Genomic DNA, 27,651 nt, shown 5'->3' on the forward strand with positions numbered 1-27,651 from the left:
CTCATATAGAGATTTAGCAGCTAAATAACCACATTTCTAGCCGTGTATAGGACTACGTAGAATACGAATTATTATTTTATTTTTTTTAATCTTGACTTCCAAACCTCTTCTCTGGTGGGTTTATATTTTAATATAAACTGTAACTCATATCCCTGTGCTTTAATAGCTAGCTAGCTAGCTATGTCGCTCGCTGGTAATTTTATTTGGAAATATACTTTTTATGACTAAATAATTGTGTGCAGTAACCATAGCTATAATGGGAAAACTATATTTTGAAAGAAAAACAAGATTTAAATACGAAACTAAACCTGCATACATTCTTTTTTCGTCCTAATTAGAAACTCGGGAAACCCCCTTTTCCTGATTGGCTGTTATTTTTACTTCACTGCAAGGCGCCACCTTTGGAAAGAAAACCCGCTCCACTTGTAGAACCGGTTTGTCAACTACGCTTGAGTGGACTCCTGCCTATTGAGGTTTAAAATAGTATCAAGAGACGGGCTTTTCATTATGAAAACCTTAGCATATATTATTGTACCTGCTACAGGCCGTACTCAAGGTGTGGTGGTGATTCCGCGAGGTTGCAACCACGGGTACGGACATCGGCCAACAGTGCATCAGTGGCCAAAACAAACCTGCATTTTTATTCAGCAGGCAGGATCGGACTTAGATTTTTCGGATATTCGATTATTTAATAACAACAGGTAAATATTGAATTTTATTTTACAGTTTGGTATTTCGATACCGGTTTATGAGTACGATCATGCTTGAAGCACGCTGTGGCTACTGTTTAGGCCTACTAAGATAAGAGTTGACACATGTTGAATGCAAAGATGATGAGATGTTTCTATAAATATTTTCAATAATCAGGATTTTATAGACAGACATAATTATGCTATCGTAGACCAATATTTGCTAATTAGTTAAGAAAACAACGATATGATTTTGATTGACAGGTAGTTAGGTAACTGGGAGTGAGGGTTGGGAAGGCACAAACATTTATTGGGGGGATTTCAGGTGTTCATTTGATTTGATTTTTTTGACATTTTGCTCAAAATCACAAGAAAGAAATTTTTATTTAGACTCATGCATATTATGTATACTGATTATGTGAAATCCGTGTACTTAACCAGTAAGTACGAGTGTACAGTATTTATAGGGTGTAACCGAAAACTTTTTGAAAACATGCTTCTATATTGGTTGTAATGTACCAAATATAACCTTCATCAATGTTGAATTTTTAGCAAAAATATGATCTGTGGAATTTATTGACAATTCTTTTTTAATACTTTCAATTAGTTTTTATAAACACTGAATTAATAACATGATATATAATATGTTTTTATACACCATTATAGGAATATAAAATAATTTTTATGAATTCTAAAAAATCAAATTTCTAGGAGCAAATATTTATGAGATGCAACAGTAATGATCCTTATCCTTTTAAAGAAATTCAAATCGATTAGATATTTGTGAAATTACTACAATATGATTATATACATTATACAATTTGTGTAAAATCGCACATAATATGACAATGAGTATAAGATATAATTGCATAGATGATATATGAAGTACAACATATACAGGATACTGAAGTACAACATATACAGGAACTCGGACAACTCATCTTTCGATGCATACGGTCAATATTGGTTATATAATCAAGTCTGTTGTTGATCAGATGAAGTGATTAACGAAAATAATAAGTGGTATTGCATATTGCATGAGACCAATACTGTATGACACCAACACTAATAGCAGTAATAGAATACATTGGGTAGTGCTAATAAAAACAATATTGATAAAAACATCTATCCAACATTAAATTATATTTTTTGTTTTTCGCTCCATTTTTTAGTATAGAAGTACCCGTAAGTTGTCAAACAGGTAGTCTAGGTGTATTACAGGGCTTGGTCAACTCATTCAGGTAACGTCTTGCTCCGGTGAACACTACTCTAGTATTGTAGCGTCTGACTAGCTACTGGGTGGGACTAGATGTATACCAACAAGTAAATAATACTTGTTTATATATACCAAACTTCCTAAAACAAAACATATAGGCAGGGTTATTATTTGAATTGTTTTGATTCTTGATTTTAAGCATATAATCATTTCTTTCATTTAAAATTTTGGAGCTTTGTACATTGTATTGATGTTTGTCTCGGCATAAATCAAGTGAATTTCAGCAAAGCGAAATTAAGAATAGGACATACGCTGGTGCTCTGAATTTTATTTTTGCATTTTAATTCATTTTTGATATTTTACTTATTAATTATGGTATTGTAAACTAAAGCTTTCTGTGAATCTAGATTACAAGATTATGAATGCTTTGATGTATTATATAACTTGCTGTAAATACTGTACATTTTATATGTTCAACCACATGTGAGAAGAGTCTTTGACTCAATGTGCAATCAAATGAAAATAAAGTAAATTATTATTATTATGTAACTTCTGTAAGTTTACGGCTAACTTTATTGGAGTGATATTCTTGTAGTATTACTGTTAAAATCATAAGAAAATTCTATTGTGACATATTTTTTCTTGCAAATAGAGACATAATTTTTCCTGCTTATAGAGGCAGATATTGGCATCGTCCACCTCGACCATGGCCGTCCCCAGCCGGCCTGATTCATTGGGGCTCCTTGTCACGGCCCTGGTGATGGTTAGCTATGTAGCTGCTCAAAGTCGTAAGTTTTATGTCCTTGTTGCTGCATGCAGGAATTTGATCCTTAATCATAAAACTCTGGAAGCCCATTCTATAAAAGACGATGTACTTTTATATTAAAAAAAAATCATTCTCTGAAGATAGGGATTTTATCCACCAAATTAGAAAAAAACAAAACATTTATTTTGTTTTACTTATTTGAAACTGGTATCAATAAAAAATGACTTGTGTTGGTTTTCCCTCATTAAGGCATTTCTTCTTCGTAATTTTCTATTGCTTTATATACTTTCTATGAAATTCAGGTACTTCATCTGTAGACATTGTGTGTAATATATTTGTGTGTTGTTTTCATCAGCTTGTGATTTAACCTCTGGTTCCACTACACCATCCAATCCTACAATAAGACTGGCATTCCAAGAAGCCACCACAGCCGGTAAGTTTTACCAAATAAAGTACAGGTGTATCTAAGTTTCTTTTCAATTTACATGTCATTCAGTTGTGTAAACCAATTGTGGGCTACATTTACAGATGTTAGCAATAGGGAGACATAAATAAGGATACATACCTTTATATATAATTGGCCATCTTTTCCTCTGTTAAGATTGGAAACTAAATAAAAATCCGAAAACTTCTCAAAGAAACTCAAGATTTCCATTTGAAATAATACAACAACAAAAAAACAGAGGAAGCTTATTTCAGAACCGATAATATTTTATAGACAAATATCAAATATGATTTGTTGGGGGCGGGGGGGGGGGGGGATACAAAACCTGAAAGTTTTGGAATGTTTTTAGTTGTGATCAAATTGTGAATGTATAATCAGCTACTGTAACCTCTGGTGAAAAGATGTGCTCATGTGTGTTTGGATGATCAAATCTCCTGACCGTTTTGTGTCGACTATCAGATTGACTGGTCACATTGGGAGACTGTTTGGATGATCAGATCTCCTGACCGTTTTGTGTCGACTATCAGATTTACTGATCACATTGGGAGACTGTTTGGATGATCAGATCTCCTGACCGTTTTGTGTCGACTATCAGATTTACTGATCACATTGGGAGACTGTTTGGATGATCAGATCTCCTGACCGTTTTGTGTCGACTATCAGATTTACTGATCACATTGGGAGACTGTTTGGATGATCAGATCTTCTGACCGTTTTGTGTCAACTATCAGATTTACTGATCACATTGGGAGACTGTTTGGATGATCAGAACTCCTGACCGTTTTATGTCGACTATCAGATTTTCTGATCACATTGGGAGACTGTTTGGATGATCAGATCTTCTGACCGTTTTGTGTCGACTATCAGATTTACTGATCACATTGGGAGACTGTTTGGATGATCAGATCTTCTGACCGTTTTGTGTCGACTATCAGATTTTCTGATCACATTGGGAGTAGAGCTGCTATTGTAGAGAAAATGTGCATCACGATATCGTCAAAAGATGTCGTCAAAATTTGACGAAATCGTCACAATAATATCGCGATTTTTGCCAAGTAAAATATAAAAGGAATTTATGGAAATATAAGTCATGTTTGGGGGACCAATCATGAAAGTACAATATAGAGTGTAATTTGTAAATAAATAAAGTGAAACATTCATCAAAACAAACATTTATTTGTTATACTTTTAATTAGATGTTTGTTTACAAGTCAATCAGATTCTGTCCGTGTCCCGACAGTGCAATGTTTTTGTTTCCTTTCCAACTAACACATGATGGGTTACGGCTGACGACGATATCGTAGATATAAGTTTTTTTAACGATATCGTCGTCTCTTCTCTACAATCGTGATATATCGCGATGCCGATATATGATAACAGCTCTAATTGGGAGACTGTTTGGATGATCAGATCTTCTGACCGTTTTGTGTCGACTATCAGATTTACTGATCACATTGGGAGACTGTTTGGATGATCAGATCTTCTGACCGTTTTGTGTCGACTATCAGATTTACTGATCACATTGGGAGACTGTTTGGATGATCAGATCTCCTGACCGTTTTGTGTCGACTATCAGATTTACTGATCACATTGGGAGACTGTTTGGATGATCAGATCTCCTGACCATTTTGTGTCGACTATCAGATTTACTGATCACATTGGGAGACTGTTTGGATGATCAGATCTTCTGACCATTTTGTGTCGACTATCAGATTTACTGATCACATTGGGAGACTGTTTGGATAATCAGATCTTCTGACCGTTTTGTGTCGACTATCAGATTTACTGATCACATTGGGAGACTGTTTGGATGATCAGATCTTCTGACCGTTTTGTGTCGACTATCAGATTTACTGATCACATTGGGAGACTGTTTGGATGATCAGATCTCCTGACCGTTTTGTGTCGACTATCAGATTTACTGATCACATTGGGAGACTGTTTGGATGATCAGATCTCCTGACCATTTTGTGTCGACTATCAGATTTACTGATCACATTGGGAGACTGTTTGGATGATCAGATCTTCTGACCATTTTGTGTCGACTATCAGATTTACTGATCACATTGGGAGACTGTTTGGATGATCAGATCTTCTGACCATTTTGTGTCGACTATCAGATTGACTGGTCACATTGGGAGACTGTTTGGATGATCAGATCTTCTGACCGTTTTGTGTTGACTATCAGATTTACTGATCAGATCTCCTGACCATTTTGTGTCGACTATCAGATTCCTTTCCAACTAACACATGATGGGTTACGGCTGACGAGTATATCGTAGATATAAGTTTTTTTAACGATATCGTCGTCTCTTCTCTACAATCGTGATATATCGCGATGCCGATATATGATAACAGCTCTAATTGGGAGACTGTTTGGATGATCAGATCTCCTGACCGTTTTGTGTCGACTATCAGATTTACTGATCACATTGGGAGACTGTTTGGATGATCAGATCTTCTGACCGTTTTGTGTTGACTATCAGATTTACTGATCACATTGGGAGACTGTTTGGATGATCAGATCTTCTGACCGTTTGTGTCGACTATCAGATTTACTGATCACATTGGGAGACTGTTTGGATGATCAGATCTTCTGACTGTTTTGTGTCGACTATCAGATTTAACTAATCACATTGGGAGACTGTTTGGATGATCAGATCTTCTGACCGTTTTGTGTCGACTATCAGATTTACTGATCACATTGGGAGACTGTTTGGATGATCAGATCTCCTGACCATTTTGTGTCAGATTTACTGATCACATTGGGAGACTGTTTGGATGATCAGATCTCCTGACCATTTTGTGTCGACTATCAGATTTACTGATCACATTGGGAGACTGTTTGGATGATCAGATCTTCTGATCATTTTGTGTCGACTATCAGATAAATTCACTGATCACATTGGGAGACTGTTTGGATAATCAGATCTTCTGACCGTTTTGTGTCGACTATCAGATTTACTGATCACATTGGGAGACTGTTTGGATGATCAGATCTTCTGACCGTTTTGTGTTCGACTATCAGATTTACTGATCACATTGGGAGACTGTTTGGATGATCAGATCTCCTGACCATTTTGTGTCGACTATCAGATTTACTGATCACATTGGGAGACTGTTTGGATGATCAGATCTCCTGACCATTTTGTGTCGACTATCAGATTTACTGATCACATTGGGAGACTGTTTGGATGATCAGATCTCCTGACCATTTTGTGTCGACTATCAGATTTACTGATCACATTGGGAGACTGTTTGGATGATCAGATCTTCTGACCGTTTTGTGTTGACTATCAGATTTACTGATCACATTGGGAGACTGTTTGGATGATCAGATCTCCTGACCATTTTGTGTCGACTATCAGATTTTCTGATCACATTGGGAGACTGTTTGGATGATCAGATCTTCTGACCGTTTTGTGTCGACTATCAGATTTTCGGATCACATTGGGAGACTGTTTGGATGATCAGATCTCCTGACCGTTTTGTGTCGACTATCAGATTTACTGATCACAATGGGAGACTGTTTGGATGATCAGATCTTCTGACTGTTTTGTGTCGACTATCAGATTTACTGATCCCATTGGGAGAAATCTGCCAAACAAACCATTCTTGGAACAACTGTTTTTAAGCTTTAGTGTTTAGTAGAATACAAACAAAGTTATTCTCTTTCAGTGTTTTGTATATTTAATTATCTTATTATATTTTAGATCTGGCAAACACAGCTCAATTCACTGCATTCAGTACAGTTTTTGGAACCCTAACTGCTGGATCAAATCAAGTGAACCTTCAGATTTTAGATGTTGGATCGACCGTGCCCACTGGTACATCTCACTTCGAGCTTATACAACAGGCACTGCCTTCTCCGATCAATGGGGAGACCCAGGGTGTCTACATCCGGCTTACTGCTGCCATCGACAGAGATGTACGTATCCACCCATAAATAGTGTACAAATTTTATTGAATTTTACAGACATCATGGTAATCTAGTGAACAGAGGTGTGTTTTCTGTGTAACAAATCATACACATAATCTCAATTACTAATGATATACAGTGGACCCTCGATAATCCGGACACCTTCGTTCCAAGCCTAAACCGTCCGGATTACGAGTTTTCCGGACTGCCGAATTCCGTGTTCTTAGTCAATTAAATTGTCACATACAGGTTACTCCCCTTGACCTTGTAATCGATGATAAGCTTTTATGTAATATATGTGTATTATAATTAATACTTCGTTTGTTATGTTTTATTGGTATTTTTATATCATTACGTTTAAAATATTGAATAAACATATTTCTTTTTCAAAATACGAAACCTAAAGCCCTTGTTAATTGTGTACTATGTATGCATATAGCTACGTATCCCACTCTTGATCTGTCGTACGGCAAATTGCCTAACAAAGGATCAATATCATCTACGTTCTTGGCATAAAAAACTATGATAACAAATAGTTGTGAACATTTTATGAACTCATATAATTGTTATTTTGTATAATGTGTGTTTTTAATGACCATTTCTACAAGTCTTTGCTTTCTGACTTACAGACGTGTGTAACAACCACGCGCCCGTTCACGTCTAACTTCGTGCACAATGTCACACACGTGTAAATGGCATGTACCGTAGCCTTTATATCTTATACCATAGGCGATGAATTCGAATAGATTCACATACATTTAAAATTCTTCATTAATTTTGTGAGTATAATCTCACTTTATTGTATCCGAAACTCAGAGTGATATAATGCATGCGAAACAAGTAAGGTATCTACAGCATACGTACAGTCTGTACCCGTACCCAAGCTCAAAATGCATGTTTAAAAGCATGTGGCTAAACATATATTGCATATCTCAATAACAATACTGAAGTTTGATCTCCTATAGAAAATCAATGAACCGTTACATGACTGCATGTACCTGTGCGAAAGGTGTTCAGGTAAACGCCCGTGGCTATGACCTGGCAGCCGTCGTTATGACAACACACTCAGTGTCAATATTGTACACATGACTGTAGCTGGCATTGGATTTTCTCGGCACGTGGCGACAACAAATTGTCCGGATTAATGTGTGAATTTATTAACGAAAAAGACATTCCGTTCCCAAAATGGAGCTCCGGATTCGGAATACGAATTTCCGGACTAGTGAGTATAAATAATGTTACGGAAATCCGTTCCCTGACATTTCCGTTCGGATTGTGAGTTTTCAGGACTACCGGCGTCCGGATTATCGCGGGTCCACTGTACTTAAGAACACATGTTTCTGAAGACAGAATTTTGCATAATAATGGCCTTTTTCTTATAAATTCTTTTCTTTCTGTCTAGTGATATATGTACTTTACCTTTATTATCTTTATTCCAGATTTTGAGAGACTTTATTATATTTTGTGATTTTTGTACAGGGAGCAACATCTGCGATCTCCGATGACGTTGATGTAGTGGAGTTTAAACTTCAGTGCCAGGATGTCCAAAACCCATCAGTGAGTTAATGCTTTTTAGATATAGGAATTATATAGTCGATACTTTGTTCAGTGCCAAACATTATTGGAAACAAAATATTGATGAAGTGCAGAACCCACTTATAATCTTAAAAACATAATGGCACTATCCATCTCTTCCTACAATATTGGAAACATGTGACATAAATGAAATGTGTATTAATGTATATTTCAGACCACTATCAGCTACAATGTACTGGTGACTATCGAGGACTTGAACGACAACACACCAGAGTTCCTCGGCCTACCCTACCAGACAGTTGTGGACGAGGTAATGGGTTGTTATGTTATAGTATTCTGGAATCATTTATTTACTTTCACTCAGAATGTACTTTGTTTAAGGAAATGACCTTTAACCATTTAAATAATGTGTAACAGGATGATAGACCAATTAAATATTTGTGTATCCAAATAAGATTTTTAATCTATACTCTGTAATAACAATATCAAATTTATATAATTATTTTTTTTCATACTAAATCTCCCTTTCTGATTGGCCGATTATTTTTTCTTAATTCCACTATGAAAAAAGAATCTGAGAATGGTGTGAAAACCTGACTTTATTGTGATGTCAAGATAGACACATTGGGTAATGATTTGGACAAAGAAATCCCTTGAAAACTCAGTTGAACTGTATATAAAAATATGTTATATGTGATCACATTGTGACATGGTAAAAAAACCAATAAATTATCAGCATTGATGTCACTAGTTTTTAATTTCATCGGGTGTGAACAAAAAATTGTTTGCAAACTTTTAAGACAATATGCTTGATTTATATATGTTTCAGTTGGCAGTAGTTGGTACAACAGTTTTCCAAGATATATTTGCTACAGATAAAGATTATGGAAATAACCGCGAGATTGTATATGGAATTAATCCGGTATGTACCATAGAAATTGGTGTATTTATTGAAATTAATCCAGTATGTACCATAGAAATTGGTGTATTTATTGAAATTGATCCGGTATGTACTATAGAAATTAGTGTATTTATTGAAATTGATCCGGTATGTACCATAGAAATTGGTGTATTTATTGAAATTGATCCGGTATGTACTATAGAAATTGGTGTATTTATTGAAATTAATCCAGTATGTACCATAGAAATTGGTGTATTTATTGAAATTGATCCGGTATGTACCATAGAAATTGGTGTATTTATTGAAATTGATCCGGTATGTACTATAGAAATTGGTGTATTTATTGAAATTGATCCGGTATGTACTATAGAAATTGGTGTATTTATTGAAATTAATCCAGTATGTACCATAGAAATTGGTGTATTTATTGAAATTGATCCGGTATGTACTATAGAAATTGGTGTATTTATTGAAATTGATCCGATATGTACTATAGAAATTGGTGTATTTATTCAAATTAATCCAGTATGTACCATAGAAATTAGTGTATTTATATTGGAATTAATCCAGTATGTACCATAGAAATTGGTGTATTTATTCAAATTAATCCAGTATGTATCATAGAAATTGGTGTATTTATTAGAATTGATCCGGTATATACCATAGAAATTGGTGTATTTATTAGAATTGATCTGGTATGTACCATAGAAATTGGTGTATTTATTAGAATTGATCCGGTACGTACCATAGAAATTGGTGTATTTATTAGAATTGATCCGGTATGTACCATAGAAATTGGTGTATTTATTAGAATTGATCCAGTATGTACCATAGAAATTGGTGTATTTATTAGAATTGATCCGGTATGTACCATAGAAAATGGTGTATTTATTAGATTTGATCCGGTATATACCATAGAAATTGGTGTATTTATTAGAATTGATCTGGTATGTACCATAGAAATTGGTGTATTTATTAGATTTGATCCGGTATGTACCATAGAAATTGGTGTATTTATTAGAATTGATCTGGTATGTACCATAGAAATTGGTGTATTTATTAGATTTGATCTGGTATGTACCATAGAAATTGGTGTATTTATTAGATTTGATCCGGTATGTACCATAGAAAATGGTGTATTTATTAGATTTGATCTGGTATGTACCATAGAAATTGGTGTATTTATTAGAATTGATCCGGTATGTACCATAGAAATTGGTGTATTTATTAGATTTGATCCGGTATATACCATAGAAATTGGTGTATTTATTAGAATTGATCTGGTATATACCATAGAAATTGGTGTATTTGTTAGATTTGATCGGTATGTACCATAGAAAATGGCGTATTTTTTTTTAAGTTTGGTTATGCTTGACATTTTTTAGATAATATAAATAATTTGAATTAAGATAATTTATGTTCTTCATTGTTGCTTTGTTGAAAGATCACAGTATATAATAAATGATGCCTTGAAATGAAGATTCAGATCACTGGTACATGTACTGTATGGATTAAATATGAGAAATGTGATTTACTAATTAAGGAATTCATGCATTTTAATATTTTGTAGGGAGTTGGTTCAGACAAGTTCTTGCTTGATGGTAGCTTTGTCCGCATTCAAAATCCACTTGACTACGAATCCCTTGGTAGCAACAAGTTCTATGAACTTATAATCACGGCAGCGGTAAGTCTTAAAATGCTAATAACTAATTCCTATATAATATTCTGAGGTATGACTCACATATTTTGATATACAGTCAAACCTGTCTATAACGACCACTGAAGGGGAGACAGAAAAATGGTCACTATAGACAGGTTGCCTTTATAGACAGGTTGGGGCTTTCGTGCCAACAAACGAGCCAGTAAATAAGATAGAATTATATTAATACAAAACAGACCTGCTACTGGATGTTTATATATTTATTGCCATGCATTATTTAAGAAATAATTGTGTCAATATATTTCTGTGATTTGTTTTCGTTTTATTTTAATGCAATCGGAAATTTCGATCATAACAAAATCAACTCGTTTTGATACATAGTAGATTTTTTCAGCTATGAACATAATCATTACCTAATAACTGACATCACATGGCCTGGATTTATTTGTGAACGATTATTTCAGACAATGTATGCGTGTATTTTTTTTTTTAAACACATTCTCGCTGGCAAGTCGTATGTAATGTTGCCGTGTAACCAGTTTTGACGAATTAATCTCGGAACATGAAAGATCGATTTGGAGGCGTTTTCTCACAATATACAGCTTCAAAACTGTTAAAATCCCAATGCAGGTACACATGTTAACTTTCAGTAACATTTCTACCAAGTAATGGGACCGTATTTTATTTATAAACACATCGAAAATATCCGGGATACATCGGGCGATAATCCGACTGACTCTAATTGTAAAGAAGTAAATTTATAGGCAATTGAAATAGCTCAAGTACAGGCCATTTCTTAGTAATAAAACAATGCTTAATATCGACAATGAATAGCGGAACACATTGAATAAATTGCCATGTTTTATTTTGCCTACCGTATCATTCGAGTTGTTGCTTCAAAATCACGCTTTATAGTGATCTTTTCGTGCACATGGCGTTCGCGACCAAACATAATTTCAGTCTTTGATAGGCATAAACGGTCGTTAAAACTTCCATCCTTAAGTTGGCAACCATATTTGTACCTCAAATGTTATGACCGCTAGATTATAAACCAAACAGTACTGTATAAACAATTCATAGCTTGGGCTTCAGTAATGGCTGCCATTTGCTTACAAAGGGAGTTAATTACCGGAAGTAGGTCAAAGGGACGCTACCACACACACACTGTATTCGGTACTTGAAAAGTCGATCTCAGCGATCGGTCGTTAGACAACCTTGACGGGGCTGAAACGACCCGTCGTTAGCCACATTAGACAGGTGGTCGTTATGCACAGTGCCATTATATAGTAAAAACGCATGGGGAGTCTAAAAACCGGTCGTTATAGACAGCCAGTCGTTATAGACAGGCGGTCGTTAGAGCAGGTTTGACTGTATGCATATATATAATTAATGCCTTGAACTATGTGTGATGAGGCGCTATCATCAGTGTTGAGATAAAGTTTGAAGATTTCTTTGTAGACTATAGGAATTACTTCTTTGTTATAACCTACACAATGTTTATGTTTGAGTCATCAATCCTTATATATAACAGGACAGTGCAGCAGCTGGAACCCAAAGGACCGCTTCAACAACCTTGACTGTTTCCATTCAGGATGCTGATGACCTTGGTCCAGTTTTTGTCTACTCCAACTGTCTCATCTTTGATACATTCTGTGTATTCCCACAATATCAGTCTTCAGTTATATCAGGATCGACAGGTGTAAGTATAACACTGGTATCATAGAGCTCTAAACCTTTGGGCAATCGCCATTTTTTGGTGACTTTGAACCACGTATGAAAAGAGGAAACATATCATATGGGACTTAGAAGTAAAATATGATTTGTATTGTCTGTTGTCCATAGGGCTGGATCAATATATCAATATACCGGTATGTACTAGTATTCAACAGTGTATCAATTATTGATACGTAAACATGCTGTATATCGCTGTTTCTGTTTAACAACTCGACCTACTGTTTTCGATATAAATAGGAAATTTCAAACCAAATTTAATCCAAAACACAATTCAAGTATAAGCATTTCAATCTAAAGGAATTAAGTGTTAAGCATCTGTGTCACCTTGATGCATTGGAAATGACTCTTCTTAACTAAGAATACAAATGGACAGAGCTTAACACCAAGGATGATGTCAAAACAGAAAACTTAATCAAACTGATTTTTGCCAGATTAAAAAAAATTTCATCAAAATTGTCCTTTATTGTCACAATACTAAAAATGTAATAGTCAATTGAGTTTGAAAAAGAGGTCCACTGTATCGTCAGTATGTATCATATATTGTTTTAGTGTATTTTAAATAGGTATCGTATCGTTTTCGTAAACTCCAACTTCCAACGTTAGCATACAGGCGGTCACGTGGGGATATGATTGAAATGTTCAAAATACTTTCTGGAAAATACGATAAAGAAGTCGCAGATTTGTTTTCAATCAACCAGGGATCAAGTACCCGCGGACATGATTTGAAAGTGTACAAAGAGCATTCAAGGCTGTGCGTGAGAAAACACTCGTTTACCCAGAGAGTCGTGAATACTTGGAACAGTCTCCCATCAAATGTTGTTCAGTCTAGGACAATTAAGCAATTTGAATATGAACTCGATTCACATTGGAAAAATCAGCCACTAAAGTATTTATACACTGAAAAAATAAATCCGTGAATTTCTAAGAGCTGACTATTATAGGATTATAAAAAATCCTGTACATGTTAACATGTATGTTGTCAGAATAAATCTATGTATCTATGTTTTAGGTCTTCGAATACCCAGCCCTAGTTTTACATAGGGATTTGGTGATATTCATAAAACTGTATTTTAGTTCAAAATATGTAAATAACCAGAGTATTTAAATGAGTTTTGTCTGCTTCCTACATTCATATAAAATGAAAGAAAAATGGACGTATTTACCAGGATTTTGAGTGTTGTAACATTCTAGCCTTGATACAAAGATGGATGTATTTACTAGGGTTTTGAGTGTTGTAACATTCTAGCATTGATACAAAGATGGATGTATTTACCAGGGGTTTGAGTGTTGTAACATTCTAGCCTTGATACAAAGATGGATGTATTTACCCGGTACCAGGGTTTTGAGTGTTGTAACATTCTAGCCTTGATACAAAAATGGACGTATTTACCAGGGTTTTGAGTGTTGTAACATTCTAGCCTTGATACAAAGATGGATGTATTTACCAGGGTTTTGAGTGATGTAACATTCTAGCCTTGATACAAAGATGGATGTATTTACCAGGGTTTTGAGTGTTGTAACATTCTAGCCTTGATACAAAGATGGACGTATTTATCCGGTACCAGGGTTTTGAGTGTTGTAACATTCTAGCCTTGATACAAAAATGGGTATTATCAACAGGGTTTGGTGTTGTAACATTCTAGCTGATCAAAATGGATGTATTTACCAGGGTTTTGAGTGTTGTAACATTCTAGCCTTGATACAAAGATGGATGTATTTACCAGGGTTTTGAGTGTTGTAACATTCTAGCCTTGATACAAAGATGGATGTATTTACCAGGGTTTTGAGTGTTGTAACATTCTAGCCTTGATACAAAGATGGATGTATTTACCAGGGGTTTGAGTGTTGTAACATTCTAGCCTTGATACAAAGATGGATGTATTTACCAGGGGTTTGAGTGTTGTAACATTCTAGCCTTGATACAAAGATGGATTATTTACCAGGGTTTTGAGTGTTGTAACATTCTAGCCTTGATACAAAGATGGATGTATTTACCAGGGTTTTGAGTGTTGTAACATTTTAGCTTTTATACAAAGATGGATGTATTTACCAGGGTTTTGATAGCCTTGATACAAAGATGGATTATTTACCAGGGTTTTGAGTGTTGTAACATTCTAGCCTTGATACAAAGATGGATGTATTTACCAGGGTTTTGAGTGTTGTAACATTTTAGCTTTTATACAAAGATGGATGTATTTACCAGAGTTGTGAGTGTTGTAACATTCTAGCCTTGATATAAAGATGGATGTATTTACCAGGGTTTTGAGTGTTGTAATATTCTAGCCTTGATACAAAGATGGTTGTATTTACCAGTGTTGTAACATTCTAGCCTTGATCCAAAGATGGATGTATTTACCAGGGGTTTGAGTGTTGTAACATTCTAGCCTTGATACAAAGATGGATGTATTTACCAGGGTTTTGAGTGTTGTAACATTCTAGCCTTGATACAAAGATGGATGTATTTACCAGGGTTTTGAGTGTTGTAACATTCTAGCATTGATTGGTTTATTATAGGATCTTACTGTGTACCCTCTGGATAGTACCACCAGCCCAGTCGATATCGCCGCTACAGACAGGGATTCTCTCAATTATCCAATCCAATTTTCAATTTTGGAGAGTAAGTTTTTCCTTTACTTTCACTGTTTCTGGTAAAAGTCAAAAGATGAAAATAGTATAAATAATTTGAAAAATAATTAGAATAATAATAATATTTTTTATATTTGATATTGTTGCTTCTGGTGATGCAGTGTCGAAATTCTTGTATTGTGATACTGTCTGTTAGAGTGTTCTTTTCCATTTTTCAGCTTTCCCTCCTAATAGGGCTTCCCGATTCACACTGACCCCAGGACCAACTAGTAATGGCGTGTACTCCACTCGAATCAGTGTCACTACGCCTCTCAGTGCTTCCAATGAGGCTAATCTCATTGTGTATATTCTGGTAGCCTCTTTGATTAAGTCTTTCCAAATTCCTGAATTTTGTTTTTGTAAATGCTTATAGCCAAAACAGAACTATCGCTGTGTCTATAACTATCGCTGTTTCTATAACTATAACTATATTTTTTATCAAATTGTAGTGGTTATATAACCGATACCCTACTTATTTTGATGAGTGAATATATTTTTGTAACATTATGAAGCATTTGATTAAGTTCTAATATTCATTGCATTCTTTATTCTGTGTAAAATATATGTCAAAACATTTCTTTTATTTTGTGTTTAGGCTCAAGAATTTGGTGCCTCTGGAAATAATCGTACTAGTGAGGCTTCTCTGGAAATCAGTGTTACTCCTGCTAATGTATTTGATCCTGTAGTGACAGTACCATTTGTTGGTTATGTTGCCGAGAACTCGGCCATTAATACAGTACCATTAAACCTGGCTGGATCACAACTCTTACGTCTCAGTGTTAATGACGCGGATTTGGTAAGTTTTTTATGATCAAACAAGTGCAAATCTATGTCTTGTTTCTCAGATGTCCTAGCAACCATCAAAATTGTTATCAAATCATGAAACTGTCGGGAGTGTTATCAAATCACTTGTCATGATTGAGGACTTAACATTAAACCCTGCTGTGTCTGCGTTATCGAGTCTTTCCCAGTTATGATCAAAACTGATAATAAAAGCACAATTGTGAAAGTCTGTATGTAATAGAAAAATATGACCTTTATTCATTCCGGTTTTGTTTAGCCAAATCCAGCAGATGGCACATATAGTTTTGCTGTGACTGGAACAAGCAGTTTCGGAGTGACAACAGATGGTTACATTGTGGTGAACGGTCCCCTGGATTACGAAGCTGTACCTCAACCTAAATCTATCACATTCACAGTAAGTTACAGCCTGAGTCTGTCAAAGTATTATAACTGCACATGAGATTACCCCACCCCGCTGTTAAGAGTGACCTCCCCTGATATTACTCCTTGTTTAGAGTGACCTCCCCTGATAGTACCCCCTGTTTAGAATGACCTCCCCTGATATTACTCCTTGTTAAGAGTGGCCTCCCCTGATATCGCCTGTTAAGAGTGCTTGTTCAGAGTGAGTGACCTCCCCTGATATTACCCCCTGTTATAAGTGACCTCCCATGATATTACCCCCTGTTATGAGTGACCTCCCCTGATATTACGCCCTGTTATAAGTGACCTCCCATGATATTACCCCCTGTTATGAGTGACCTCCCCTGGTATTACTCACTGTTATGAGTGACCTCCCCTGGTATTACCCACTGTTATAAGTGACCTCCCATGATATTAACCCCTGTTATGAGTGACCTCCCCTAATATTATCCCCTGTTATAAGTGACCTCCCATGATATTACCCACTGTTATGAGTGACCTCCCCTGATATTACTCCCTGTTATAAGTGACCTCCCCTGATATTACCCACTGTTATAAGTGACCTCCCCTGATATTACCCCCTGTTATGAGTGACCTCCCCTGGTATTACTCCCTGTTATGAGTGACTTCCCCTGATATTACCCACTGTTATGAGTGACCTCTCCTGATATTAACCCCTGTTATGAGTGACCTTCCCTGGTATTACTCCCTGTTATGAGTGACTTCCCCTGATATTACCCACTGTTATGAGTGACCTCTCCTGATATTACTCCCTGTTATGAGTGACCTCCCCTGGTATTACTCCCTGTGATGAGTGATCTCCCCTGATATAACCCCCTGTTATGAGTAACTTCTCCTGATATTACCCCCTATTATGAGTGACCTCCTCTGACATTACCCCCTGTTATGAGTTACCTCCCCTGATATTTTCTGTTTACAGGTAACTGCTACAGAGACCCATACTACCACACCTCGATCAGGCTCCACCTCTGTCACTGTGTTTGTTACTGATGTGAATGACCAGACTCCTCAGTTTGTGGGATCTGGTTATGAAGATACTGTTGTTGCTGGGGACTATTCGACATCTCCTTCAAGTCTCATATCTGTAAGTGTTGTCAGAGATTTCAACTTCTCCTTTAAGCCTTATTACTGTAAGTATTGTCAGAGATTCCAATTTCTCCTTTAAGCCTTATTACTGTAAGTGTTGTCAGAGATTCCAACTTCTCCTTTAAGCCTTATTACTGTAAGTGTTGTCAGATAAAAATTGTTGAAGACTTCAGCATCTCCTTTGAATTTCATAAGTGGAAATATGACACTGGTAATATGAGAACCGTACAATGTTTTTAAAGTTATGGAGACACTGGTAATAAGATAACCATGTTTTAATTTTTCTCCTAGGTTGCTGCTACAGATGGTGACACTGGGGATTTCGGAACAGTACGATACGCTATCATAGGAGGAAATCCAGATAATAAATTTTCCATTAATGTCATTTCTGGCCAATTGTCAGTAGCTGGGACAGTCTCAAAAGATGAAGTTTATGTGTTGGAAGTCGAAGCAAGTGACTCACCAAACACTCCCAGTGTTCGACGGTAAGTTATTCAGATTTAAAACTATTAGGCCTATTGTTAAGAAAACTAGTAAAGAACTAATTGGAACCCAAGTAACATTAAATTAAAAGCCATTTATTTAAATATCAATACATAGGATTTATTTTAAGTCATAAGTATATGGAGTGTTTATTGAAAGATGATATTACTTTCAGGTCTAGCGTTACAGCAGTGACGATCACTGTAACACCATCTGGTACAGAGGCCCCAGTAATACCTGCCAATGAGTACACCATATCTGTGAGTGAGGGCGTGGATCTCAGTTCCTCCGTCTTCACTGTGCCGGTAATACACCTTTCTCATACTTAATCTGATTTGATGAAGTGTTTATCAGTCGGAACGTAAGATGTTTAATCTCTGTCTGATGCGAATTTTTTTCCTTTACAGGCCACCGACCCAGAAGGTCAAAGTTTAACCTTCCAGTTTACTTCTGGGAATAATCCAGCACATTTTACAATCGATAACAGGTAATATGAATACAGTGGAACCTCCCAAAACCGAACCTTCTCAAAACCGATCACCTCTAGAAACCGAACATGGATGTTATGTACGGAATGAATTCCTCTTTATTAATAGTGTATAAAACTTCCCAAAACCGATCCCTCCCAATTCCGAATACCGGACCGATTTTAAGATCAGAATAGTCAAATGTAACTAAAATACACTTCTGAAAACCGGCCTTACCTGAGCGACACCGATAGATTGCATTGAGGTCTGATCAACCGACCGTGAAATACACACGTACCTGTACCATAGTTGTCGCATGCCATGTCCTTGGGCATGTATACAGATGTGAAGGCTATAGGTACACGGTAATTATACCCGAGATGGTGGTGTAATTATTTAATCATGTCTATTGTTTAGATATCTAACGAAGGTCTACCATGTGCACGCGGTTTGTTTACTGTAGGAAAACAAGCAGAGCTAGTAATAAAGAGAAAGTTTCGTATTCAAATCACACAGGTTTTTTTATTTACATATGTAGTTGTCGGATAACGTAAATTATCTGTATGAAGAAGCCGAAGCCATGTATTGTTTTAGAAAATGGCTATGTCATATAATGACCGGCATCGACTGATCAACGTGTAATTAGACCATATAATTTGATTCTTGACGTAACCGGAAGCGATCGGTCGTATGTAGGTTGCAGACGAGAACATCCCCAAGAACATTCACGCAACTAACTAACTAAACTACGTTTATAAGTGGTAACAAAGTCAAGATTGCTGTAATCCATTCCTTTTAAACGTATGATTCTCTCTTTTGTGATAACATTCACATTAACAATCAATATTGGTCGGTTTTAACAAACACTAGGCATACATGCGGTACACTAGTGTAAAAAACGACTTCCGATTGATTAAATATGGATCGTGATGATCGGTATTCGGTGCACTTCTCCAAACCGAACCCTCTCTAAACCGGCCGAAATTACATGCACCGACCATGATCGGTTTCGGGAGGTTCCACTGTATTTAAATTGAAACTATAAATACAAGGCTGTGTATCTGCTTATTACATGTGGCCTTTTATTCCTCAAGTGTCTGAGAAATGTACTGGTCTGTAGTGTTGTTGTTCAGTCCTTGGACAAATCATTACTGATATGACACATAACAGGCCTTAGATATTCTGTGTATTGTCACCAATTATTATTTTCATCTCAAGGTGACTTTGGTCAGGATGATCAACCCAGCAAACTTGTTCAGTGTTGTAAAACCTGTTGTAACTTAGATCAGATGTCACTTAACATTTTAACCTCATTTTCCTTAAAACAATAATGAGGTAGATATTACAGCTTTCATAAAAACAATCTACTGGAACACAAAGAAATACTTTGGAGAAAATGAAATATTGAATGATAGTTAATTTTCTAATTTTACTATCAGCTATTCCTATATCTGAAATCTATTAAAGGCAACAGTATCTTTGGTCCCGCCAATTTATTTATTAATTATTTGATGATAACTTGTCTGATTTTAGTGGGGTAATTCGTAACCTTGTTTTATTTGATTTTGATGATAAATTGTCTGATTTTAGTGGAGTAATCCGTAATGTGGTGAAACTAGATCGTGAGACATCTCCTACATACACTTTGGGTGTTGTGGTAACAGATCCTACGTCACTGGTAAGTACATACTTCACAGCAATATCAGATTGTCCTACTTCTAACGTACGGGTAAAGTTGAATGATATCATGATTTAGTTGACATTTTAAGGATGAAAACTTCTCAAAAGCTATTTTTATTTGTAAATAACAATAAATAGTGAAAATACTTTCAATGAATAAAGTGGTTATTCAATTTATGATATGAAATAAAAGCATTTCTATTTGATTTCTGTTCTTTTTAGACTGACACCGCTACAATTAACGTGATTGTGACAGATATTAATGACTTTGTGCCTGCTTTCTCCCCGTCCTCCTACACCTTCACGGTCTCTGAAGGGCAAGCTGGTGCTAATGTTGGCACGGTTACGGTATGTAAAGTTCATTGGCTGTTTAGTAAACAGATAGGACAGAATAGCTTAGTAATGTTAGTAGTGTTTTTCTTGGATGTCAAATGACTAAAACAATGTTTCTTCTTTTTGTGTGTGTTTATTTCTAATTTTGATAATTTTATTTTAATTGATTTGAAAATACATGTTTAATGTTTTTTAGTTTCACTCATACATCTGAAAAAAAACACCCCATTTTCTTAAATACATGTTTTGCTGAGTTAGCATGCCTACCTATAACATTCAAGTTGTGTATTTCATTGCTCTATTTCCAGGCGTTTGACAATGATGAAGGTGTCAATGGACAGTTGGATTATTCTATTTCCACCATATCTACTGGTTCACTGTGAGTCACATAGCTTTACTATATACCAATAATCCTCAGATGGAAATAGGCCATGATCATGCAGGCTATCCAGTACTATTGGGGATATGACGTGTTTTTTTTTGTTCTCAGATATTGGCTCATTACACCTGTATCTAATCTCATTCATATAGTCTCAGGGGTATATAAAACAAGTATTATATTTTCCGTTTTGACTCTTGGATTTTACACATTCAGTTTCAATACAATTCTTATACATACATCCCAGCATGCTCTATTTATCTCTCTCCTCTCATCCCAACTAACATCTCGTATATGTATCAACCACTATCTCACCATTTCATTTTAGTCATCCCGTCTCAGCCGCCATATCACTACATACAATCTTATTGCACCTTATTGTGGGTATATATTACTGTATTCTGTAAATATTATTGTCCCTGCCACAATCGTTCCAAAATAACATAACCTGAGGAATATCTAGATACACAAACAAATATAGACTGACGGAATTCCTTTTTACGCATTCTCTCCATAGCGTTACAGTGTTGATGTTATTCTATCTTTTAGCTTTTCGGTGAGCGGCACTGGTCAAATAACAACGGCCCAAGCATTAGATTATGAGACACAGACCCAACACATCATTCTGGTTCTGGCCACGGACAGAGGCGCCCCTCAACATACAGGCACAGCAACTGTTACAATCAATGTCATAGATGTTCAGGATAATGTACCCAGATTTGTGGAGGCAAATTATAACATTGCCATCAATGAAAACCTGGCCACTGGCACATCTGTTATTAATGTACAGGTAAGTTTTTGTACAACATGTATATAGACTGTACAAAATACATACAGTTTGGACAACATACATACAGACTGTACAACATACATATAAACTGTACAAAATACATATAAACTGTACAAAATACTTATAGACTGTACAAAATACATACAGTCTGGACAACATACATACAGACTGTACAAAATACATATAAACTGTACAAAATACTTATAGACTGTACAAAATACATACAGTCTTGACAACATACATACAGACTACAAAATACATACAGACTGTACAAAATACATATAGACTGAACAAAATACATACAATCCAGACAACATACATACAGACTACAAAATAAATACAGACTGTACAAAATACATATAGACTGGACAACATACATGTAGACTGTACAAATTACATTCAGATTGAAGTACATACAGTCTGTACAAAATAAATACAGACTGTACAAAATACTTATAGACTATACAAAATACATACAGACTGTACAACATACAAATAAACTGTACAAAATAAATACAGACTGTACAAAATACTTATAGACTGTACAAAATACATACAGTCTGGACAACATACAAACAGACTGTACAAAATACATATAAACTGTACAAAATACTTATAGACTGTACAAAATAAATACAGACTGTACAAAATACTTATAGACTGTACAAAATACATACAGACTGTACAACATACAAATAAACTGTACAAAATACATATAGACTGTAAAACATACATATAGACTGTACAAAATACATACAGTCTGGACAAAATACATATAGACTGAACAACTGTACAAAATACATACAGACTGTACAACATACAAATAAACTGTACAAAATACTTATAGACTGTAAAACATACATATAGACTGTACAAAATACATACAGTCTGGACAACATACATACAGACTGTACAAAATACATACAGACTGTACAAAATACTTATAGACTGTACAAAATACATACAGACTGTACAACATACAAATAAACTGTACAAAATAAATACAGACTGTACAAAATACTTATAGACTGTACAAAATACATACAGTCTGGACAACATACAAACAGACTATACAAAATACATATAAACTGTACAAAATACTTATAGACTGTACAAAATAAATACAGACTGTACAAAATACTTATAGACTGTACAAAATACATACAGACTGTACAACATACAAATAAACTGTACAAAATACATATAGACTGTAAAACATACATACAGACTGTACAAAGTACATACAGTCTGTACAAAATACATACAGACTGTACAAAATACATATAGACTGAACAACTGTACAAAATACATACAGACTGTACAACATACAAATAAACTGTACAAAATACTTTTAGACTGTAAAACATACATATAGACTGTACAAAATACATACAGTCTGGACAACATACATACAGACTGTACAAAATACATACAGACTGTACAACATACATATAGACTGTACAAAGTACATATAGACTGAACAACTGTACAAAGTACATACAGACTGTACAACATACATATAGACTGTACAAATTACATACAGTCTGGACAACATACATACAGACTGTACAAAATACATACAGACTGTACAACATACATATAGACTGTACAAATTTCATACAGACTGTACAAAATACATATAGACTGAACAACTGTACATACAGTCTGTACAAAATACATACAGACTGAACAAAATACATATAGACTGTACAAAATAGCTGCAGACTGTACAACATACATATAGACTGTACAAAATACATATATACTGTACAAAATACATATATATTGTACAAAATACTTACAGACTGTACAATGTACATATAGACTGTACAACATACATACAGACTGTACAAAATACATACAGACTGTACAAAATACATATAGACTGTACAAAATAGCTGCAGACTGTGCAACATACATATAGACTGTACAACATACATATAGACTGTACAAAATACCTACAGACTGTACAACATACATATAGACTGTACAAAATACATACAGACTGTACAATCTACATATAGACTGTACAACATACATATAGACTGTACAAAATATTTACATACTGTACAAAATACAATCAGACTACAAAATACATATAGACTGTACAAAATACCTACAGACTGTACAACATACATATAGACTGTACAAAATACATACAGACTGTACAACATACATATAGACTGTACAACATACATATAGACTGTACAAAATACCTACAGACTGTACAACATACATATAGACTGTACAAAATACATATATATTGTACAACATACATATAGACTGTACAAAATACATATATACTTTACAAAATACATACAGACTGTACAACATACATATAGACTGTACAAAGTACATATAGACTGAACAACTGTACAAAGTACATACAGACTGTACAACATACATATAGACTGTACAACATACATTCAGTCTGTGCAACATACGTATAGACTACAAAGTACATACAGATTGTACAAAATACCTCTTCACTGTACAACATACAAACTTCAGAAAACATGTACCAAAAATACGTAAATATACAAATCACCCAAATTAGAAAAATTAAATTAATCTTCTGGCCTTTGTGTTAAGTGAGATTATTTTGTTTTTGAATTTCTTGTTTGTTTTTTGTAGGCACTTGATGTGGATACAATTGATGCCATTACTTACAAGTTCTCTACCGGCAATTTTGTTGATTTCAACATCGATTCCTCTACTGGATTGATAACACAGAATAAACCATTGAATTTTGAAGCAACACCTCAATACATTTTTACTGTGACAACAGTGGAAGGGGAATCAAGTGTTCTGCCTTCTGTATCGACCACAGTCACAGTGACTGTTATCGTAAGTCTACCTGCCCACGGTATTGTCAGGCTAGTGTATGGCAGATATATAGATTAGTAAATGTCCACTGACATAATTACATAAGTACTTCTGGCAGATTTATATGTGATAAATCCATATATTATCTGAGGTTCATTTGTAATGTATACTATATAAACGGGTCATTTTACACGTAATAGATGTCTGTCTTGGATTTCAATAATATATTTAATTTAATTTATTGTAACACACCTTACTCCTTCAACTAGTCAAGCAGACAGTATTTGTATCACAATTATCTCTTCATTAAACAGGACCTAAACGACGCCACTCCTGTATTGACAATAAGCCCCTCAACATCAATAAATGTGGACGAGACTGTTGCCGTCGGGACGTTCAGTTTATTTGATATTGATGCGACTGATGCTGATCCAGCTGTAAGTAGAACTGAACGACTGTCAGAATATCCTCATAAATATAGGTTAGGTAATAATGATGCTTTACTGTTTTCTTATCGTCACTACTGAAAATGCATCTTTAGAGCTATTTAATTAATATCAGAAAATTTCTATTTATCGGCTAAGACTTTAAACCGAGTGATATTGTCTTTAGATCTATTTTTAGAAAATTCCTGTGTTTATTGGCCAAGTCAGTATGATATTGATTGGCTTTGATATTGTATTTTAGAACACGGAGAACAGCAGGGTTACGTTTGCTATCACTAGTATCACCTCCAATGCCCTGTCAAACCCCAACAGTGGCGCCAATCTATTTATCATCAACTCAGATACTGGAGTTGTGTCCCTTGCTCGGCCCTTGACGATTGACAGCACCAGAGCCACTATCTACACTGTAAGTTGTCTCCTTTACAGAAATGTTATTGGAACTCGATTTTATACACAACTTAATTGTAGTTCAAATGTGTGATATCATATCTACACCCTAAATTTTGTTACCAATGATTTCAAATCGAGAACAAAAATAAAATCTGAAAAATTCCAGTGACAACAAATATAAGTATAAAAACTAAAATCATGCTTTTCATGTTGTACAGATAAATGTGGAAGGCCGTGACCATGGGATCCCTCCCAGGAGTGGTACAGTCACGTTAACAGTGAACGTTTTGAGGAACAATAATCCAGTGTTCATCCCGGCCTCCAAGACAGAACAAGTTAACAGTAACGCAGCCTTCCCCAATGTACTGTTTACATACGCCGCAACAGACAATGATGCCGTAAGTTTTCTACAAAAATAATATGACCAGAACAGATAAGATACATAGAAATTATTGATACAGGGCCACAAAAACCTTTTTCTCTGTGTCTGATAATGGTCGTTTTAGTGTAATAAACTTATTTAATGTTGAAATTCACTGGATGGCTCCGATGCTGACTGGCTAGGTGGAATCTAATATTTATTTGTTACATTCAGACTGAAAAAAAATTATTCATTTAAATGATATTTAATAATTTTGATGTTTCCTGACTACATTCAGGGTGTTTTCGGAGTTCTGACATATTCACTGATTGTTGATGGACAACTCCCCAACCATTTCCAAGTTGGAGTTTCAGATGGTGCTATTACTCTGACTAACTCTCTGCTGACTGATGACGCCGATAACTACTATGTAAGTATTTAATCGGTGTAGATGTCTGGTTGGTTTTTAAATCCAGATGTATTTAAGCCTATTTTGGACTCACCAGTTTAATCAGATTGATGTTAGTATATATATGACATTGTTTGACTTGTTTCCACAGCTCCGTGTTGTTGCTACTGATGGAGGTGGCCTTACAGCTACTGGTACAGTGACTGTCAGCGTAACACGCAATCTTTTTGATCCTACCTTCACTGGTGTTGGACCCTTTAACTACGCTACCTCAGTACTGGAGAACGCTCCCTTGTTGGAGACCGTCTTCACTTTAGCCGGTACTGATGCTGATCAACAGGTAATAACCAATTCATTCCTTATAAAACCAAGGTATCACTAGCAGAGCTATAGTGCAATATCTTTTTAATAGATTAAGCAGTGACTATACAGAAGTCTGTAATAAAGAATTAACATTGAAATCCTGTTCAGAATGTGACATTTTGTTTGTTATACAGTCACCTTACAACCAAGTGAGTTACAGTATTGTTGGGGATTCCTTAGCACAGCAGTATTTCACCATCACAGACAATGGAGTACTACAACTGAAGCGCTCCCCTTCAGATAATCAGGCCATCTCAGCCTTCACAGTAAGTTAACGACAAATTAGCCATACTGGCATTTTGCTAAAATTGAAATTTACTGAGGCTAACATTGTATGGTTGTCATAATGTGATATATACATTACAGAGTATATTTTTGCCTTGCAGGTTACTGTTGGCCTTCAGGATCAAGGTGTACCTCCGAGATCTGCCTCCACTAACGCTGTTGTCACGGTAACAGTCATTAGGAACACAGAACCACCCATTTTCTTCTCATCAGCATACACTAGAGAACTTAACGAAAATGTTGCAAGTGGAACAAGCGTGGTCACAGTCCAAGCCTCTGATGCTAATACACAGGTATAGAGCTATCAAAGTTGAACGGCTTTTGTCCTTGAAGTATCATATGAATTTTAAATTATTTGAAGTGCAAATTTTTCTAATAAATGACTGGGTAAGTCGAGCCCACATTGTGTAGAGTTGTTCACATTTCAGTTTTTACAGGATTGTACTTTTTCTCCCACAGAATGAGTTCAATACCATAACCTACTCTTTGTTCGATTCCACCAATCTCTTCACCATCAACTCTGCTACGGGTCAGATTAACACAGCTGGCGATTTGGCCACACCCACACAGGACCAGTACACGGTAAGTCACCTGGAATTCTGTTAATACCTTACAATGAATACTCAATACACAAGACC

The 27,651-nt window shown here is 35.4% G+C and overlaps 1 protein-coding gene across 1 annotated transcript in view; it reads left to right on the forward strand.

The window, feature by feature from the left end:
• Positions 1-543: 543 nt before the first annotated feature.
• LOC138324185 (uncharacterized) overlaps positions 544-27,651 on the forward strand; it is a 145,774-nt gene continuing 118,666 nt past the window's right edge. Inside the window, exons 1-30 of the mRNA XM_069269265.1 lie at positions 544-701; positions 2,582-2,693; positions 3,027-3,104; positions 6,830-7,044; positions 8,515-8,592; positions 8,786-8,881; positions 9,401-9,493; positions 11,043-11,156; positions 12,664-12,831; positions 15,381-15,483; positions 15,671-15,804; positions 16,087-16,287; positions 16,552-16,689; positions 17,635-17,799; positions 18,093-18,286; positions 18,460-18,589; positions 18,692-18,771; positions 20,342-20,429; positions 20,654-20,779; positions 21,073-21,143; positions 21,693-21,933; positions 24,568-24,780; positions 25,074-25,196; positions 25,447-25,611; positions 25,814-25,993; positions 26,255-26,386; positions 26,517-26,705; positions 26,863-26,994; positions 27,115-27,306; positions 27,473-27,595. Coding sequence (XP_069125366.1) covers positions 2,612-2,693; positions 3,027-3,104; positions 6,830-7,044; positions 8,515-8,592; positions 8,786-8,881; positions 9,401-9,493; positions 11,043-11,156; positions 12,664-12,831; positions 15,381-15,483; positions 15,671-15,804; positions 16,087-16,287; positions 16,552-16,689; positions 17,635-17,799; positions 18,093-18,286; positions 18,460-18,589; positions 18,692-18,771; positions 20,342-20,429; positions 20,654-20,779; positions 21,073-21,143; positions 21,693-21,933; positions 24,568-24,780; positions 25,074-25,196; positions 25,447-25,611; positions 25,814-25,993; positions 26,255-26,386; positions 26,517-26,705; positions 26,863-26,994; positions 27,115-27,306; positions 27,473-27,595 — 4,044 coding nt within the window. The 5' untranslated portion in view covers positions 544-701; positions 2,582-2,611. The remainder of the gene's footprint in view (positions 702-2,581; positions 2,694-3,026; positions 3,105-6,829; positions 7,045-8,514; positions 8,593-8,785; positions 8,882-9,400; positions 9,494-11,042; positions 11,157-12,663; positions 12,832-15,380; positions 15,484-15,670; positions 15,805-16,086; positions 16,288-16,551; positions 16,690-17,634; positions 17,800-18,092; positions 18,287-18,459; positions 18,590-18,691; positions 18,772-20,341; positions 20,430-20,653; positions 20,780-21,072; positions 21,144-21,692; positions 21,934-24,567; positions 24,781-25,073; positions 25,197-25,446; positions 25,612-25,813; positions 25,994-26,254; positions 26,387-26,516; positions 26,706-26,862; positions 26,995-27,114; positions 27,307-27,472; positions 27,596-27,651) is intronic.

Source organism: Argopecten irradians, chromosome 5 (genome assembly GCF_041381155.1).
Source record: "Argopecten irradians isolate NY chromosome 5, Ai_NY, whole genome shotgun sequence".
Taxonomy (NCBI): Eukaryota; Metazoa; Mollusca; class Bivalvia; order Pectinida; family Pectinidae; genus Argopecten; species Argopecten irradians.